This window comes from Strongylocentrotus purpuratus, unplaced genomic scaffold, assembly GCF_000002235.5.
Source record: "Strongylocentrotus purpuratus isolate Spur 01 unplaced genomic scaffold, Spur_5.0 spur5_scaffold_18, whole genome shotgun sequence".
In the NCBI taxonomy this organism is placed as follows: Eukaryota; Metazoa; Echinodermata; class Echinoidea; order Camarodonta; family Strongylocentrotidae; genus Strongylocentrotus; species Strongylocentrotus purpuratus.
Window position 1 is genome coordinate 25,997,134 of NW_022145603.1, and position 21,412 is coordinate 26,018,545.

The 21,412-nt window shown below is 37.2% G+C and overlaps 1 protein-coding gene across 1 annotated transcript; it reads right to left on the reverse strand.

Moving 5' to 3' along the window:
* Positions 1–6,770: 6,770 nt before the first annotated feature.
* On the reverse strand, positions 6,771–19,576 carry LOC100893352 (indoleamine 2,3-dioxygenase 2). The gene is made up of 13 exons (XM_030989613.1): positions 19,250–19,576; positions 18,670–18,765; positions 17,612–17,734; positions 16,243–16,376; positions 15,524–15,644; positions 14,623–14,719; positions 13,990–14,041; positions 13,223–13,298; positions 10,739–10,820; positions 10,143–10,235; positions 9,190–9,286; positions 8,055–8,137; positions 6,771–7,454 (listed from the first exon to the last, which is right to left on the reverse strand). The coding sequence occupies exons 1-13, from the start codon at positions 19,316–19,318 to the stop codon at positions 7,399–7,401; spliced, it is 1,179 nt and encodes a 392-aa protein (XP_030845473.1). The 5' UTR covers positions 19,319–19,576; the 3' UTR covers positions 6,771–7,398.
* Between the last annotated feature and the right edge of the window lie 1,836 nt (positions 19,577–21,412).

Sequence of the window (21,412 nt, forward strand, 5' to 3'; positions counted from 1 at the left end):
TGACATAGGAAATGTAAATAACACATGTTTTGTATAGTTTGGTCAAAAAATTTGATTCGACTTAGGGAAAGTTTGACTTATGTGACTTCGAGTTATGCAAGGTTAACTGTAATTTCCTAGGTCCCAAGGAGTTTGTTATAATGAGGACCCACTGTACTGTACTTGGGCATAAACTGAAGTTCTTAGTTTCCAATTTCAAACTTAGCCAAATAGACTTGTTTCTGTTTGTTCATTTTGTGAAATAACCATTCCAATGATGGAAGATTTCCTTGAGCAAGTAGAGATTGACCCATTTTTTGCGCTGTTGCTTGCAAATTGCAGTAGGCCCATGTGTTTTGTTGCATAATTCATGATTATGTACATTTGCTTGTTTAAGCAAAGTTGAATTGTACATTTCAGATAAATAATGATACCCATCACATTCCAGTTTGTTATGTTTGGTAAAAAATTTAGTAATTGATGATCCTGACAGTCCCATTGTGTAATGTCTGAATTTCCAAATTTTTAAGTTGTTTTGTCATGTCAGGGATGTACATGTAGACATGAGTTTGGAGCTTGCCTGGAGAAAATCAAGTTGATGCAGGGCGAGCATATTTTTATACCGCTTTTTAAAAAAGGGCACAATCTATACTGGAATGGTATGGGAGAAGTTGTGCAGTATCTGGAATTGAAGAAGATGTGCAATGGTATTCAGATTTTCTATTCTAAGTTTAAATTGAATCATCACTACGTGTAGAACTAAAGTACATGTTCAGGTAAAGTTGTGACACTGGGCAAGGATAATATGACATGATTTTCATGGGGAAATACATATATCATTGTCTACATTGCTCCCCCTTTTTTTCTTACATATCTTAATACCATACCCATTATGTATTGTTGAAAAGGATGTCTTTTCGAGAAGGAACATGTATATGTATTATGACATGAAATAAATTGAAGAAAAAAAAGCAACAAACAAAAGAATTGCCCAATTTCAAAGTTACTTTGTGTGAAATTTATACTCGGAGCTGTGTGTGTGTGTGTGTGTGTGTGTGTGTGTCGAGGGGAGGGGGGGGGGGTGGTATACTTCTGTGTCTGGAATTGTGAGTAAACAGATGTATGAGAGGATATGTTTATAATGTGTGTAAAGGTATTGATGTGCATGGATTAAAAAAAAAAAAAATCTCATTTTTATGAGTGAGTTGGGCATTGTCTATGGAAAGGGAGGGGGGATGGGTCGGATTGTTTTTGCCAGTGATGTCTTTATTTTATGATGTGGGTTATGGTTGCACCCCCCCCCCCCCCTACCCCTCTTATGAGCAGCAAAACTTTTGGTTTGGGGGATGCAAGCTAGGTTAGCTTGTATATGGACATTCAGCCCCCTCCCACTTTTCCATGTACGGGGGGGGGGGGGGGGTGTTGAGATACAATACAAACAATAGCGCGAGTTGCTTTCTGGCTCGCACAGTTGTGTTTGAAATGTGGCCGACACAACACAGTATATTATGCACTTCAAAGTTTATACATGCACTGCGCGCGCGCGGTAGACCGGCCGGGCGAGTGAAACAAAATGGCGTCAATGCGCAAGTTGTCGCTACTCTCTATATATAGGTACTCTAGTATAACTATAAGAATATTGCCGTCATCATGAAATAACTTATAGTGGCAATACTGCGTTGGCGAGGATAAACTAGGCATATTCCTTACTTTGGGTCTGTAATTGTTATAATGATCTTAACATTAATCAGAATTGTAAATTGTTATTAAAGCAATGCAAACGTTGCGATGATATTTTCACAAGAATCAAAGTAAGAGGCAACGGGGGGAGGGGTATATGGTCCAGTTAGTCGCATAAGGCAGTAGGCGTAAATATCGCCTCAGGATGGGCACCATTTTTTTCTCACTAAATGGGAAGTTTTTTATTGATCGAGGAATTTTAAATTTTATTGATTTTGGGAAATTGGTTAGAAGCCCCTATTTGGACGGGGGGGGGGGGGCATATCTACACCACTATTGAAATGTGTAGCTGTGTTTTCATAGCTTACACATTGATGTTTCATAGATTTTACAATGACGATCTGTATGCATTCGAGGCGATGGTTTTTAATATGAATGATCAATCCAACAAACCGATTCTACATCATTATTTACGAATATTCATACAGGTTAGTTACATTAGGCGTTTACTAACAAAAATATGTTGTATTGCCCTTCGCGACGAAACCAATTATCTTAAAATATACAGTCGGCTTTTTATTTTTATTTATTTTTAACGCTTTTTCAAGAAGAAAAAATGTTTAAAGAATTTGTATCTTGTTTGTTTAAATGGAATATAAATGCATAAAATCATAAAAACTATTATCATTATGATCTTTCTTTTTATTACTTGGCATTATTATGTTAATGTGTAAACGAGCCATATTTTGTTGGCAACTTTTTCTAGATGAAAAAAACATTAACTATATCCCTGAGTGCTTTTCATAATCGTCACCACGGTAATTGAGTGATTTTGCGTTATTCGATTCAATTTATCAAAAATACAATAGATGACCGACAGTGCACGATTTTGATTTAGAAATAGTTCACGTACGAGGCGCGTCGTATGGCAATTGTCCTTAGAAAAATAGCCGTCATATGTCAATTTAAAACTCGTCAACCCAGTCCGGGTTTGCTTGATTTGATTTGATTTATTGGTTTTGCATCTTTTTTTTTCTTTTTTTCATCATACATTTTCATGAACATAATTTTGGTTTGATACAATGTTGTAAGTGTATATAATTTTATACAGATAATAAACGAAATTAAACAAATATATTGAATGCATAATTAACATACATTAGATGCAGGAGGGCTACATAAATAATGCTACGTTTACACTATGTTCCCGGCAGCCACGGCAGCCCCGTTTGCACGAAACGTAGAGCGCCGTGGGATTTAGACCAATTTTATCTCTGGATTCAAGTTTTGTTACGTCTTGCCAAGTTTTCTCACGGTTTACCACGGTATCCGTGACGGGCCGTGGGGGGAAGGGGATGCTGAGTCCCGGAGGCTCCAAGGCGCACTACGGTTCGGCCCGCGTTCTACCACGGATGCCAGAACGTTCCCTCCCGGCCCGTCACGTTCTGATGGGGTCCCTCACGTTTCCCACGTTCTGATCAAGGTCTGCCACGTTTTTCACGTTCTGTCAAGGCTTTGTACGGATGAAACGTGGACGCAGGGCAGCTTTGGAGCACGTTTGTGCCGGCGGTATAAAAAGAAGGTCTCCCAAGCAATAGCAATCATGGTATTCTGAGACCTCGCGTTGTGTCAGACCGTAGTGGAACGCAACGCGCCGTAGCGTGCCGGGCGCTTAAACCGTCCCACTACGGACCACCCCCAAGTTTTGTTACGGCCTATTACGGACTGTCACGTTTTGTTACGTTTACCCCGGTTTATTACGGCCTACTAGGTTTCTCATCCGCACCGTGACTGCCGTGGCAAATTTTTGACAGTTTAAAAATCTGACACGGTATCCACGGCAATCACGGCCTGTCACGTTTGCCCATACGGTCCCCCGCGTTGTGTCACGTCAATCCCGTTTCGTCCACGGTGGCCTGAAACGTGGTTGCCGTGGCCGCCGGGAACATAGTGTAAACGTAGCATAAGCAAAGTAGCTTGACGTGCCCGCAGCCCTCAACTTAGATACAACAATGAAAAAAGGAGTGACTTGCAGAGAAGAAAAGGAAAGGGGAGAGAAGGAGCGTTGGTAATAATGAATAAATCTCATACATCTGCTGATTGAATGCAGGTTCTTTCATGAATGGATAAACGATGCTAGGTCATGGACGATTACACATCATTGTTGATATACAGTCAATGTACACACGAACATGAACACAGTATAATTACACACGACAGGATCAATACTTAGACAATAACATAGTTGTAGCTGCCTTGTCAAAAGAATACAATGTCCTAAGGTTTCTTATTACAATGGGCAGAGTTCCGGATGTCTGGGCCGGCGTGTCTAATGGATTTCTAAATTATCAATCAGTTTTCCCTCAATATATATTAGCAACAATATTATTGATCTTATTTTCCACTCCTTCATAGTTTGACAATTAATGGACCAATATGAATTTATACTCGAATATGCTGTTTATATATTTTAAGCTGCATTGCCAATTTAGAGACTTTATTGATTAGTTTTTATTTAAAAAATCGCTCTTATTTGTGAAGGGCACAACGTAGGGATACTGTCTTCGAAATAGTCTCAATATTCTCTGTGATTTTGGCTCTTTCTATTGATATAATGTTTAATTCTTAGCATTCTATATCGAAAGATAATACAAAAACGTCACTAACTTAAGCTATGGGTTAAATCATGCCTTCAGCCTAGAAAAGTAACACCAAAACTACAGGATTAAAAAAAACCAGAGAATGGAAAAGACATTCTAATGATGAGTGGGCGAAATAATTGTCTTTTATCACGCTTACCTTTGAATCCGAATTTTAAAGGAATTTTCTTGATCGTTTGTATTTCAAAGCTGCATTGTGTCAAACTAAAATTTGCACAATGTACATGGCGTTCCTGAAAATAGGAAACTCAAATTTACGGGTAAATTACTTCATAAATCAAAACTGTTTTTAGGAGGGGTGTATATGCATGTTCGTATGATTGAAAAGGATATTTTTTCTTCTTTCAAATGATATAAAAATATTTATCAATAAGTCACGCATGATCAATTTCATACAGTATGGATGACCTTACCCTCAAATTAAAAAATTTCGTGACCCCCCCCCCCAAAAAAAAAAGTGTCCTCTTACCCCCCCCCCCCCCACCCCCGCTTATTCAGCGGCTGGCTGAGTCGTTGCGATTTTTTTTGGACCCCCCCCCCAAAAAAAAGTGTCCTCTTACCCCCCCTCCCCTCACCTAAAAAGGTGACCTTACCCCCCCCCCCCCCCCCCCCCCAAACGGAGCAAAATGTCAAATTTAAAAATTTCATGAGCGAAAAAAAAAGTGGACGCCCAACAAAATAATAATAGAGAGAGAGAGAGAGAGGGGGAGAGAAAGAAAGAAAAAAAGGTAGAGAGGGAAAATAAGAGAGCGAAAGGAAGAGGGAAGAGTTGCATTCAGTTAGTATCAAGTGGAACATTAAAAGCCCCACTGCACTACTTATAGCTATTTGCGCCCTCTATACAGCCAACAATGCCTTAGTTGTACCAGTTGATCCCCATAACGCCCCTTTTCTAACGTTATTTGAGAGCTGATTAGATGAGATAACCACCTGCCAGTGACCTTGCAGAGAGGTAAAATCCCTCCATACCAAACCAGTGCAAGGGGCTTTAAAGTCTGAGTATCGGTGCCATTATCTTTATATCTTAGATATTGTATCATATATTGTATTCTCATTTTGAATATACATTATACGAAGATATTTTGTTCTCGTGTGGGTGTGTGTGTATGTGTGTTTGTTTTTCAGATTGTTTTCCCAATCCTTGTCGCAATGGAGCCAACTGCACGGAGACACGCTTGGACTTTTAATGTATTTGCTCTCCGGACTTCTACGGGCCGACTTGTGGTGAGCAAGCCTGTAGCACACAATCGTATTATATTTGTGGTGTGGTATAGTGGTACTTTCACTTGACTCTCAATCCCAGGGTTGAGGGTTTGAATCCCAGTCTGGAACAAACGTTCCTTAACAAGACATTAATCCACATTTGTCACTTTCCACCAACGCGTCGTACCTGTATGACAGGATGCGGCAGTACCTATACTGCAGTTTGCTCAGCATTGTGAACGTCTGTAACAAAAAAAGGCGCCGGGCTGGAGCTCCACAGGGCCTTCAGAATGTGCATATCTTAATTATCCCAACTATATTATTACAATTTAATTACATTTTAGGTGAATGGAAATCGTCACAAAGCAATAAAATGGCTCTACATTCCATTCCAGACATTTAATGATAAACTCCAGTTCTGGTAAAAAAAAAAAAAAAAAAAAGAAAGAACATTAATTCTCACAGAATCAAACGAAACTTACACTGAATGTTAAAGATTACAAATAAATGACATGTGCCAAACAATTTTGGAAGAAAACGTATACTGGCTGAGTAATGAGCATAGAAAGACAAGGAAATCAAGGTATTACTAGCCCCGACACCATATGTGTGTTGTCCCATATATAGCTTTCTGTGTACAGTGCCTGTTACTTTACCAAGACTCGGTCAAATTTATTATTAATTTAATGAATCCAGAAACTTGCAGTGCACACCAATACTTATGTGCTACATGATCAACTGTTTCTGATGCAATCGCATTACCAGTACTAAAGTTTATCTTTAAGTGTTGACAGATTTTTATAGCCTGTTTTATGTCTTTTTTTCGTGGAAAAACGGTTGGGAAAACTCAAAAATGGTTGGGAGAATTTACTGTGAATCACTGTTAGAGGGTGTCATACATCGACTCCTTCAAAGAAAACCATAGATATCTTCGTGGTTTGAGAATTTTCAGGATTGTTTGCATGTCAGAGGCTTAGTACAGTAGAAGGAACATAGTAAGTAACATTTTATAAAAAAATTAAGCAATTTTTTCAGGAACCTTCAACAATGTTACCAAGTCACTTTAATATTATAGCGTTTTTCCTGTCAATAATAACATATCGACAGTCAATACGTCTCATTGCAACATTATACAATCAATAGTGTTGAATCTTACAAATAATGGGTATTATGCTGCCATGTACATATCATGAGCATTATTGTTATGTAAATACATGTTTTTTATAGATAAGGCGACTTTACAACATATTTAATTGTTATGGTATTTATTATATCAAATATACTTGTGGGATACACGTATAAATTAACACGTTTCAAAGCAATTTGAAAAGTAACAATTGAATATTACACAAACTTAGAATAGAGTAGTTATCTACATGAGCATGTTGTGAGTATGTGAGGCCATTAAACTAACTATCCAAGTTATTTCATTATTATAGCATCGATTCCATCAAAATACACACTAAGCATTAATTCTTCTCGTAGGAAAATTAAAAAATCAAGAACGTTTAATCTTAAACAAACTCGGTATAGCTATGTGCAATAATGAGAATAATTTATTGATACATGTTGATAACATACCCTCGCTATACACTACATTGTAAGCCATCATCATGATCATCATCATCATCATCCTCATGACCTTGCAGCATTGTAATAGCATTTGTTCTAATGAAAACACTTGTTTTATATGTACATGTTTATATGAATACGTTACATGGCCAAATACAAAATCAACCATTTAAATGTTACAGTAATCAGAATAAATCTACATGTGGTTTTTGTGCAGAATCAGCGGTTTACCGGGTAATATCTGAACGAGTCTTAAATGTACAATAATGTGCCTCCTGGAAGACGCCATCTGAACTGCTTCCAGTTAGTCTAATGTTGGCCCAGTACTATCTCGCATACCTTTCAAGAACCCCAACAGTTCTAGAAAAATGATAAATAAAGAAGAGACAGATATACATATGGGAACACATAATGATGCTCTTTGGCAGTACACGAATTTACGTCAAATTTGGGGGACACATAACAAAGCACACTTCAAATAAGAATATACGTACTGTAGCCTACTCGTACGTAGCGAATACAACTTACACACGCCCACGCACATGTGCACTTTTAAACAACCCTCATAATATGCATTAATATTCAAATGAATGTTTTTAATTGCAATGTCTTAGCGTGTTTTATAAATAAATTTCTTTTGTGTCCATTTTCTGTTATTAGGGACTTTTAGATTCTGCACGACGAGAACGTGGACGGCCCTTTAAAGGCAATGTGACGTCCTTTTAAGGCACTGGCAGTGACGTCACATTGCCTTAAAAGGGCAGTCCACGTTCTCCGTTGTGTCCCTATTATCTCTGCCGCAAAACTTCAACGTATTGTTCAACTAAACCAGCAGGTTTGAATTCCACTTAAGATCATTGACCGATGTCCCCTTGTAAGACCATGTATACTCTCTTTGAAGGAATAGCACAAAGCATTCCAAACACTGCAAACAGTATATCACAATACCAAACATCTTACCTGCATTTCCTTTTGACATTTCTCTTATTGCTTCCGGGTCATCAGAATCACGTGCTTTCTTGGCGCCTGGGATTACTCCATAACTGATGTACAAAGGTGAAAGAATACGGAAGATTTTATGTTGTTGCTATTTTTCAGATGTTTACAATTATTGTTATCAATTTTGTATTTTTTTCATTATCAATATTATTATTATTATCAGTATTATTATTAATATTATTATCATTATTGACTTGACTTTATTATCATCATCCATAATAATAATGTTGTTGATAAAAACGTTTTATCAATAACAGGTGCCGTAATTTATTGTATAACAATGTTTCTCTCAGCCAATCACTATGATTTCAGAAGCTTAGAACAGTTATCGGCACTTTGTCGTCGATAACAAGGTTTATGAAACAAGGCCCTCTTGTTTTAAAGAAAGGATGGGACCCAAGGTTATAAGCGAATAGCCCCTTCATTAGTCAAGTGTGCCATCTAACTTCAAGCAATAACACGAATAAACTAGAAAATTTATTTAATGTTCATTGTGGTAGAAACGACAACATCATTAACAACAACTCTCCCGTAAGTCACTGAAATCATTTCGTCAAAAGATCTTATAAGATATGAGATATAAAGAGGTGATTTGAAACTGAAATCTTATTTTTGTGTGTATGTGGGGGTTTTTTACATCCAAAGCGGGTTAACTTTTGTATACGGCGTTTTGAAGCTAAAATCCCCCAAAAGGGTAGGAAGGCCTTTTCGTCATAACTATTTATTTTTGTTTTTTCTGACCCGGCATCTTGGGGAAATGTGCTCTTAATTCCTATAACATAGAATCATTGATTACACTTCAATTGTGCTTTATACTATTTACTTTGTACTTGTGAAAGTCTATGAGTTATTGCAAATAAATAATTATGATACAATCGAGGTCGAAGAGCCAAGTGAGGGCGTTATCTGAAATTAGATGGAATTCCCTGATGCCTCCCAGGAATATTGTCAGCACACGTTGTGATGATGTGCGGTGCAGTCTGGGTCATGTTTCATAAAACTTGTTATCACTAACAAATGTTTAATTTCTTGGTAACCACCGTTGCAGGTGTTTGTTTTTTTAAATAAAGAATTTAACGCCGTTGTGGTTCCATACCTGGTGACACTTTGCACGTGACCACTTCTGAAGTCCTTTATAGCATGGATACAGCTGTTATACATGTCTTTGCAGGTCGGATCTTTCGTTGATTCAACTGTATTGAGTGTTTACAAGTGGATAAGAAGATAAAAATGAAACCTTTTTTTTGGGGGGGGGGAGGGGTTAGGAAGAGGAGCTGAAAACGATGCTGTTGCCACAGAGTGAACGACAATGGAATCGTTTAAGCTTAAAACCCTCAAAAGGCCAGGTTAATTTCATTCTCTCTCAATACCGTAGAGATGTTCACGTTACAATAATAAATAAATATGTACCTCCCCTGTCTTGGAATCTCGGCCATGCAATGAGGAAATAATCTGAAACTTGGCATCATACAGAGTATTCCATGAGGAAAAAGTTGTATCTCTATAGCACATATTTTGCTCTACCAATTGGTACATGTATTGTGTACAAAGCACATGGGGATTTTTTTTGTTGCGTGTGTGTGCAAATTTCGGATCAACAGATGCGTAAGACTTCAACACACTAAGGAATAAGGGTGCAATTGGGGTGCAGATTTGCATCCATCTACGCGTATTTCGCAGAGGGCGCTGCTACTGTGGCAGAATTGCAACCTTATAACTGAGTGTGAACCGGTTAAATATAGATAATGTATATTATCTTCTGAAAAGATGATTGGTACTACATAATCGGAGAATAGCGTTGACAAGAGACACAACTAAAGCTTTTCGACTTGCACTCATCAGAGTAAAACGCAAGAATCCAATCAGCGCTCGTTATATTCGCGCCTTGCTTGTTCCTTTTAGTTTCCGTTTATATTGATCGATTTCGGCTTTCTGTTTCATTTTTGCGTTTTACTCTGATGAGTGCACGTCGAAAAGCTTTAGTTATGTCTCTTGTCAACGCTATATCATATTCATACGTATCAAGGAGAACTAGGATTGGGATATTACCGAAGTCTTTGATAGAAGGGCCGTTCTCAACTGCTATGATGAAGCGGACATGAGCAGGCGGCATGGCTTTTCGGAGAAGAAGACGGTTCCTCTCTAGCACAGGAAGAGATTGAGGGAAATGTTTGAAATCGCGGGAAGAATGATAAAATGTAATCAATCACCATAATTTGTTAAGTAAAATAAAAGTGAAGATAACTGACTTTATTCTATGACAACATTAGGTTAGTTTATTCATTTGCCTCATAATTACAATACTAAACATGACTTTCGGGTCGATCCTTGGCAGTCCAAAACTTCTAAATCATCTGACGTATTAGGTTCAAAAAGGTTTGAATTAGTACTTGTTTATGTAACTCAGACATTATTAAAGATAATGATAACAGTAAGAAAAATGAGATATATATTTTTTTTTAACCCAGGATAGCCCCATCAATACGAATACTGTTCTCGCTGAGAATCCTGCAGTTATAATCATTACCCCCGGTTTTAGCCGAGCTACAGTGAGGCGCTCTATCATTCCAGGAATTTCTTCCGGCCTGTCAGGTACCCATTTACCACACCTGGGTGGAGAGTGGCTCTGCAGCCAATTTAAGTACCTTCTTCTGGTGTGTGTTTGATACCCAGTGCGGCATCAAAGACGGGTAATGTTGGCGTCTGGGCGGCTGTTAGTGGTCCGCACTGGAAAATATTATAAATATTAATATGAAATGTAAATTATAAGATATACATCGGAAAACTGGAAAGAAGTGGCATTGAATAAAAGAGAGAGTAAAACCTCGCTCAGATACGCAATTGGTTAAAAATGAAATTGTATATATATATTTATATGTAGGTATAATAACCTAGTGAAAGTGTTAAGTATACGCTTCGTATTGTTGTTAAAGGCGGGGTGTTCTACTGACTCTATTTCAGATTAACGTTTATACTAGCTTCTATTTGACGTCCCATAATGCATCACCAACTGATGACCCGCGCGTAATGATGATTGGGTACAGGACCCGGAAATCGCTGTATGTCCGCCTTTACCGAAATATTTCAAATACCGAAGCAGCAGTGCTGTAGAAAAGAAAATCTTGGAATGAGAGTTCTTTAAATTTAAACACGACAAACATTGATTATGTCTTTTGCGCACACGGCGTCATGTTGTTGCTGTAATACCTTCGATATCAAGCATGCGAAGGCAACTGGCCGATAATGATAATAGTAGTCACATGTTTTAGCGCTTAAAACTGCGTTTCTAAGCGCTAAATTGTAACTATCATTACCTCGTTCATTGGATTCAACTGCTAATCTACACATGAAAGTGCACTCGCTCCGCTCCCCGGGGAATATTTCCACCAGGCGCCTTACATCTATAAGTATAAATGTCAAACAGGCCATATTAACGTTCGCATTTTATCGGGTACCAATTAAATACCTCGTTATAGGTTGGAAAATATAGAGGAATCTCTTGCCAAAGAACATTAAACACGATAGCAACTATTTCTAAAAAATAAAGTCAAGGGCGATTCCGTGCCAGGATTACGTAATACGTCATTGCCATGTTAGGATATTTCAATTAGCCAAACACGAGGCTATTGAAATTACCTTAGATTGATTTTTAGAAAGTAGTTGCAATTAAGCGAGTTCGTAATTAGGATTTGCGCATGGGCAGATACAGGTCATTCGTACTCACACTGTAAAACCATTGAGATGAATACTCGGATCGTGCTCATGAAAGTTATGTAATCAGTATTCATGTATGCACCAACAGTACATTTATATGATACACAGGTGGAAGTATTCTTTTCAAGAGGCACACAAAAGGTATTCATGAAGCACCTCCATCCCTTTGGCAGTGATTATTCTGAAATGCACATGTGGGACGTATATCCATCGTGTAAAAGATCTGTGGGTATATTCTCATCCTTCATTACTCAGGTAATGACTCACAGATTACATCAATAACAAAATTTATGGGAAAGCCTGCCAGACCAACATTTTCCTGCTATACGTTGTACCGCAGGAAAATACAAATATTTTGGGGTCATGCGTACCAGATCTATTTACGAACTCGCTTATTGTTTTAACAGTGCCGCGGCAGGATTCGAACCGCAAACCATGTGATCCACTGTGGTATGCATTAGACCGTGACACCTATACAATAGTAACTGAAATAAATATTCCAGACTTCATTTTCATCCAACATATTTTGAAGGATGTCACCGTCAGATGTAGTATCAAAAATCGCACAGACGCAGATCTACGCCAGTAACAAATGACGCTTCGTGAGCAACGAGCATTGGGTTTTGGAGGCACCCGTCTTTATAGGCACATGCCCCTGATAGATATTAAAGATAAACTTGAGTTCTGGTTAAAAAAAAGAAAAGAAAATGAATTCTCACATAATTAAACGAATCTTACACTGAATGTTTAAGATTATAAATAAATGTCATTTGCCAAACAAATTTTGGTAAAAAATGTATACTGGCTGAGTGATGAGCATAGAAAAATAAGGAAATCAAAGTAACTAACCCCGACACCATTTTTGTAGTCCCGTGCATATCTTTCTGTGTACAGTGCTTGTTACTTTACCATGACTCCAGAACCTTGCAGTACATACCAATACTTACATGCTACATGATCAACTGTTTCTGGTCCATTCCACACCTTTTCTTTCACAATACAATCGCATGACCTGAACTGAACTTTATCTTTAAGGTTGACAAAACTTATTATATGCCCAAATCCAAAACTGTTGACATTTCGGTTGCTTTATTCGCTTGTCTGCACAGCCCAAAGTGCAAATTTGCACAACGGGTACCTTTGTGCGTCACAATGGCTTTGTAAAATTACTCATTTCCGGTCTTGATTAGTTCTGTGACAAATATTTCAACCCCGGTATGGATTAATTTCGCTCTAGAAACAGTCAAGAATTTCGAAGACTTTGTTATTTCTATTCCATGATAATTGCAATGTGACATATATATAAAAGGAGATTTTTCGGGGGCATGTGAAAATATACATCCCCGCCACTTCCGCGGCGATATTAACCTCTTTATCTCTAATTGTAAAATAACAAGAAAAGTAATTATCCTTACACCAATGGGCTCGTCACTAACACCTTCAAAGACTATGCCCTTAAGATTTTTCTTGTGAAAAGGAGGAGAATCCCAGCTGAAGATAAAATGAAAATAAACAAAAAGACAAAAAACAAACAATTAAACAACATTCTAACAATTGAAACAACAATATAGTCCCCTAATTATACACCGAGAACTATATTTGCTTTAGTTCTATAACATTTCGATCATGTAATGCCATGATGAAATAATATATCAAGATCTATTGATGTTCTAAATATTACATCGTAAAATTACTCATCTTTCATGTGTAATCCCAATAGTCCTTTCAATGTTAATGTCTCTAGTGAATAGAGAGCCCTCATCGTTAATTGTAAGACAGTGTGCTCTAAAGCAATTGGGAAGATATAATTTGTTTTAGAAAAAATAAGAATGTGGATATATTTCTTTCAAGTTGTTGCCATTTGAAAATTACTCTTCATGACTGATCATTTATGGATCTTGAGGATAATTGTTTAATGTGTCAATGTATGTATCTACTGAAAATTAGGACATAAATGCAAAATCAATTTTGATAAAAAGTGGATGTATCATATTGAACTATATGGAACTGAACTCTTCATCTACACTTATCCTAATGATCTAGCTTCAATTTTTGTATTTGTTATGTGGCAAAACTCAAGACAAATGCTGGGTGCTCACAGTATTGATATGAGTATAACATTCTATCAAGCATGCTATAAATTCTCTTTGCTATGAATCTGATAACAAGAAGACAACATTACCCTTCGGCAAAAGGCTTGATTTTGTGATAGAAATGTTCTGGGTCGCATCCATCTTCATAATCAGTAAGAGATGAGGGAAACAGACAAAAAAAGAGAGAGAGAGAGATATTGTTTTAAGATATAAACAAAAATGATCGTTGGATAATATGATTGGATTAATAGAAGAAAACACAACTATATTCCGTAGAGCTGTTCACGTTACAACAATAAATATATATATATGTACACACACACACACACACACACAAAGTGAAAACAATAATCTCAACTTCAGCATTAGTCAATAATTATAGTAAATGCTTGTACATAATGACCTAGTTATAATAAGGATAACAATTCGATCAAATTATATAGCGATATATACTCTACTACACCGAATAAAAACAAGGCTCCTAACCAGGGAGTTGGAATGAAATCCCTGCTCCTAACAGTGCTCATTTACAGACACAGCAGAACGAAAATATGAAGGAAAAAAATCATGAAAACATGTGCGTCTTCAACACAGCTTTGAAGACAGCATCAGATGAGGCTTTTCTTATGTATAGTGGAAGTTTATTCCAAAACTTTGGAAGAATAATAATGGATACAATAAAAAATGTTGTTAAGAACATGCACCAATGAGACATTAATCACCTCGAACAACCAGGAGACTTTTCTTCAAGCTTTGTAAGCAGTTTTTTAGTTTTTCCAGACAAATGGCTAGGTTATCACCATTTCCTTGTAACACGGCCTGCAATTACACAAAAGGAAAAATATATAACTACCAGGTTTATAACGTATGTCACTCAATATATGTGCGTGTGCGTGATTTTGTGTGCGTGCCTGAGCGCGCGTATGTATTATGCAAAGAGGGAGAAAGTGACATATTTCTTCGACCCTTATTTTATTAAATTTTATCTTTTAACCAATTTATACTGCATAAACTTATTATATTTTGAAAATGAGACCGTAAAAAAGATCAAACACATATTGGCAACATTGTGACTTATCTTACGAGCTCCTCTCCAATTTTTTCTGTACATACACATTCCTTTTTTCTTGTTTTCGTTAATAATGATAACGGAATACTGACAGGGGTTGAATAGAAACATTGAATTATTTGGAATAATTGTATTTACGGTGAATGTATGGTTGAACATTTTCTTGTAGGAAATCATAAATGTGTTGTTTTATTTCAGTACGGGGCAAATGGAGGGGAGGTCGCAAGATATGTCAGAGAGTCCCAATTTGAATTTGATTGATTTAAAACTTCATAACTTTCTCATTTTCAATCGGATTTTGCTAAGAATGTCACTGACCTGTTCCACTCATTTTCCTGCTTCTATAAAAATCAGCATATTATCAGAGTGGACTTCGCCTTTAAACTATAATGATTTATGGGGAAAAACAGCATGAAGTGGAAATGACAATACAGAAAGGAACATATAATTCATCAGGCATTATGAGACAATGGACATTCGTTATTACAATTGCAAGACTGATAAACTGTGCTGACTAAATACATGAAAAGAGTTTTTTTTTATCGGTAACGGACCTTTTGAGCGTCGCTGACAGCAAATAACCCCTCAGTTGCAAGAAATTCGTACGGGAGCGTCGACGTCATGAAATTACTTTCCTTCTCACCTCCGTTCATTGTAAAAATCGTTTCCACGTTTCTGTTAAAGAACATCATAAAGGAATATAAAATCAACATATCTTCCATCTGCATCAAAATCTAAAACTATAAACTTTCATTAGTATAGATTTAAAGGTCCTCTTTTTAAAAACAGTTAACAAATTGGCTATGATACAATGGATCACATTAAAAGAGAAAACAAAGTAAGTAATTCAATATCTCGTCTGTCAGTGTCGCGTCGCTAGTGTGCCGCTATTTTGATATTTGTCTTTAAATGTTATTCACATTGTCCTAAGCTAAAGAAAATATAAAATGACATGTTAAGGGAAAGCTTATCGTGCCTTTGCAGTGAAATATTATGAACAAAAAGTGGAGGACCATGACAAATGTATAACGGAATTGATTTTAATAAAGAGGGTCATGTGTCGGTTACACATGCTGATTTTTCATTGAGAAAAAAGCAATAAATAATTATAACAACCTTGAAAGGAAGATGAAATAAGAATGTTCCGCTATAAGCCTTAGTCCAGTAATGATAAGTCTTATAACAAAACAGCGTTGATTCTTTACGATTAGAGGAATCTATTAAATATTGCTTTTTTTAATTATGTAATCTGAATCTATACATAATAACATACTTTGGAACAATAGGACCATCCGGGTCCTTGAGTTTCCAATTGCACAAGCTCGAGGTGTGATACATAGGGCTCGGTGGGTAATTGAGTTTGTCCGACACACCCTTCAGAGGTACCGCAATCTGGCGGGGAAGTATCTATGGGAGGGAGAGGGGGCAGAGAGAAGAGGAAGGTGAAAGAGAGAGAGAGAGAGAGAGGGGGTGACAGAGAGAAGAAAAAGAAGAAGAAGAAGAAGTAAGAGAGAGAGAGAGAGAGAGAGAGAAGGGGGTATAGAGAGTGATGAGCTAGACGATAGATGTTTCTTTAACAAAAAGTATACCAATCTTCCCGGTCCATTCTTGCAACGCCACATCGTTTTTAAATGCCTCGCATAAATACTGACTCAATCATAGAATAAGCTAACAATTATGTTCCTGATTTATATTTCTAGTAAACCCCCCCCCCTCCCCCCTCCCACACACAGTGCAACTTTTGTGCAGTTATGGGAAGAGTTATGGGAGGTGTGCGAGAAACTTTCATTCTCGAAATTGTACATGAGATACGTATCAAGGGAATACACTAGCGTATTTATTATATTTATTATTCCCTTATATTGCTATCATTATTATTATCATAAATTTTCTCACTATCGTCGATAATTATATTTTTTGGAATAATTTTAATTCGATTTGCATTGCATATTGTACAGTGTTAATTGACAAATTCAAACTGATTGTAAACTTCTCCAATATCCCAATGTGGGTGACATGAGAATAAATTGTCATTGACATTGTCATTGTCATTGCACATTACTTGTACATAAAAAGTGGCTGGATATTTATTGCTTGGTTGGATATGAAAAAAAAGGGATGCAATAATGTGTAAGTCAATAATTGTAAGACTGCACAGGAAAGGCAAGAAGTACAGACACATTCCCAAACTAAAAGAGGTTTTCTTTCCAAAAAAAGTAGCAAAGTATCTTCAATATTGTTTAATTATGACTATCATCATTATTATCATCATAATTTTATCATCCTTCCCCTCATTATTTTACTTATTGATGTTACTTTGTTATCATTATTATCGACATTGTTATTATCATCATAATCGATAGTATTAGTGGTAGTAGTAGTATTAGTAGTAGCAGTACTAGTAGTATCATCGTCATCACCACCATCACCGCCAACATCACCATCATCATCAGCATTATCAATGCTGTTGTTGTTGCTGTTAACTGGTGTTATTAGTATCATATATTTACTACTTAGGCTATTTATTTATTTATTTATTTATCATCATATCGTGCTAAATGGTATTTAAAAACTATTTTATTAATTTTTTTTAAATTATTTATTTCTATTTTTTTGTAAAGGTAGTGTGCTGGCATTTTTACCTCCGGGACTCCTTCAAAGCCATCAACCCATATATAACACTGGGCTAAACCAGTCAGAAGACAATGGGCAAGTCGAAGAAGTCTGACGTCATCTCCAAGGTGGGCGTGGTCTAGCAACGGTAGCTAAGATAATGAATAAATCATGATAATATAATATTTGCGAGAATATAAGCTAAATACATAATACGTTTAAAAGCAATCAAAGATTGAATCAAATGTGTTATTTATGATACTTAGTGTAAAACAGAGATTCGACATGTTCGATATTAGGACTGATTCTAGTGACTCGAGCTTCGGGCACAAAATCAGCGAAACTACTATTACCTCTACTGCTGCTGCTATTATAGCTACCACTACTATTACATACAGTGCGTCCTAGAATAAAGAACGAAACCCAAAAACAAACGGTTGCTGTGAACAAACTATGAGCTATTTAACCCGTTGACTACTGAATTCTCTAATTCCCATAGGCTTAATACATGGAGCACCCGGTTCCAGTAAGCAATGGGTTATTTAGTATAATTCCTTGATTTATATATGCTTTTAAATAAAATATTGATTAAATTAGTCCATATATGCTTTACTTAGAAACATCTACACATAATAAATGTGTATTGTATATATGTATATATACATATACATATAATTTAGTGTTTTGTATGTTTTTTGTTACTCTAGAATGAAATGAGCACTTTTTCAATTAAGGCCTTCGTTGAATATCAAGAAACATAAATGATGTCAAATTAATCGTTTCACAGAAATTATCGAACTCAGTAAGTGTATGAAAATGTTGTTGTTAATTGTATTATGTATACATGTATGTGCATATATATGCACAAACAGAGTTCTCATACACTATCATTACGTATGTATACGAACGCCAAGGGAGAGAGAGAGAGAGAGAAAGAGACGGGGATAGAGGGTCAGATAGAGAAAGGGAAATATTTACCTCTTTGATCTTGTCACGAATCGTCCAGTTGTGGACATAATCTTGGACATTGACCGTGAAGGTCATCCAAGGGGGGGGGGGGGTTCAGATAGAAACAGGAAATATTTACCTCTTTGATCTTGTCACGGATCGTCCTGTTGTGGACATAATCTTGGACATTGACCGTGAAGGTCATCCAAGGGTAATAGTATGACGGAAGTTCTCTCTGCATACACACAAAACGAAAATGATAGATATGTGTCTTACCATACTATTGAGGGAGGATATGAGAGAGAGAGAGAGAGAGAAAGAGAGAAAGAACGAAAGAAGTGAGTTATGCACATGAATATCAAGATCAAGAAAGAGAGAGAGAGAGAGGGAGAGAGAGAGAGAGGAGAGAGAGAGGGGGGAGATGGGGGTGGGGGCATGCACGTGTTGGTATGTGACAGACGTTATAATGCAGATTGCAGTAGTAGGTACGCGCCCATCTCTTTACGACAAAATAAATATACCTCTTTAGTTGTTCTGCCTTTTTAAACCAACTGTTTAATATCAGGGTAGAATTCCTTTTTAAAGACTGCTTAGTGTTGAATACTCCACATAATACTAACATATAGCAGTCTGTCCAGTGGTATACACCGACCTAAGACTTCATGAAATAGTAGCTCCATACACACACACACACACATATTTTGTATTATTATACTCACAGCAGGGTTTTCGGGAACAAACCCGAATTTGGGATGAATGTCATAATCAAGTGGGTCAGGAACGGCCATACTCCGAAGATCGTCGTGCTGAAAACCGAATAAATTCTGACCTAGTTGAATGTTGAACAACAATCTCTTCCAAGATCATAAGCAATGGAGAATCGATGCGTGGCAATATGACGGTAATATAACGCGCAAAATGTACAAACCCTGCACCGCATATGCGGACCTATGCAAAGGAAGTTTGAAATCAACTGTACTTTACTACTAGTAAGTTACATATGATGGACCGTGGACCGTGTTAAGATAATAAATATTGTATGACAATATACACGTCCATTCAAATAGCATGATGGTCATTGTATCCAAAATCGTTTATGCAAACTATATGTCACGAGACAAACGGGTCAAAGGTCAATTGATCACCAAGAAAGCGTCCGACGTATCTAACTGGTGACACACATAATTATTATATGCAAGTTGTAAAACACAGTCATTTCTGAGACTGAAATTTATAATCTGTTTGAGCTTATTAATTTCTTCTTCCCTCCCCTTCATCCTGGGAAGTAGGGCCGCATCTTTGAGAAAATTGGGAGTTGGTGGGAGGGGGTTGCAGTCATTTACATGAAATAATAGGACCTGCCTGAAAATAGTAGTCAAATCTGTGCTTAGTTATGCTACGGTCACAAAGGTTCGTACGAACGATCATTTCGTACGAATCTCCCTGTTTTTCCATTGTCTTCCCGAATTTCAATTGTCCGAAAATTGTTCGTACGGCGTTCGTAGCAGTTCGTGAAGGCATTTGTGATTCAAAAGGAATTCTGTAGTCTTACCATTCTTTACCCCCGCCCCATCTAAGTGAAATTCAATGATCAATTAGTATAGCCTGACGGGGGCGTTTGTTCGCTTGTTTTACATGACTGTTAAGCAAGCGTGTGCATGATTGTTAGAAAGCAAACAGGGGACCGACGATTTTAAGTTCTCTCCAAAGGACATATCAATGAGAATTAATGCCTTAATACCGACTTGGGACGAGCGCATCGACTTAATTTCGAACCCGGGTGTGAACGAGTAGGAATCCCACTACTGTATTACCTGCCCAACAACTGGAAATGACATGACAAGAAAATTACTCTACAGGGTATATATAAGCGTAACAATCCATTAGCAAAGATTAACAAATTAGCGTTGTTACATCTAATAATATGGAATAATACATGCATTAGGAGGATGCGTCTCTCTACAGCGACAAGTTAAGCCCCGTTTGTGAAAATCTTTGCGTGGACAGTCCTTGTTAAAAGCATTACAAATTGCAATCAAGGAGAATACAGGCAATATTTATTTCTTTTATTTTTTTTCGTAGGCACTATTCCATGAATGCTTGAATGTATGGAGAAAAAGAATACCAAAAGACACCAAAATTGGCGAGGACTCGTTCGAATCATCAACTCTTGAATTGAGAGTCAAGAGAATGAACCACTATGCCACACTTCAACTTGAAGATGCCATTTTATAATTAGTCAGTTCGAAACAGTACTTATGGTGATATAGTGTTGATACTGATGTTGCGTTATTATCATTTCTTACTTGGCTTTCAAAACTAAAAGAACAAGTTCTCAGTATACAGAAGGGTTAAATTTAATTATGATGACCTGTCTCTCTCTCTTATTTGTATTTTTCTTGTTTTTGTTTTTGTTTTTGTTTTTTTGTTTGTTGTTGGTATAAATCTTACCCAGCTGCACAGCGCCATCTTCAGGTAAAACTCCAGGTAATATGTCGGACTTGAGGGCATGTATTCACCCTTTTTTTGTTCTGGTGCTATATGACGTATCCGGACACCTAGTTGTCCGGGGGTAGTTGTCCGGGGTAGTTGTCCTAGGGGTTAGTCGTCCTAGGGGGTAGTGGTCTGGGGGTAGTTGTCCTTGGGGGGGGGGAGGGCGGGTCGTCCTAGGTGGTTGTTGCCCTAGGGGGTAGTTGTCCTAGAGGGTGGTTATCCTAGGGGCGGTTATCCTAGGGGCGGTTATCCTAGGGTGGTTGTCAACGGGGCAGGTGTCCTAGAACCGCTATTAATGTACAAAAAGTGACAGTTTCCGCTTCTTTCTTCTTTTTTTTTTGGGGGGGGGGGTTAAATTTGTTTTATTTTTCATTTTCATTTTCCTTCTG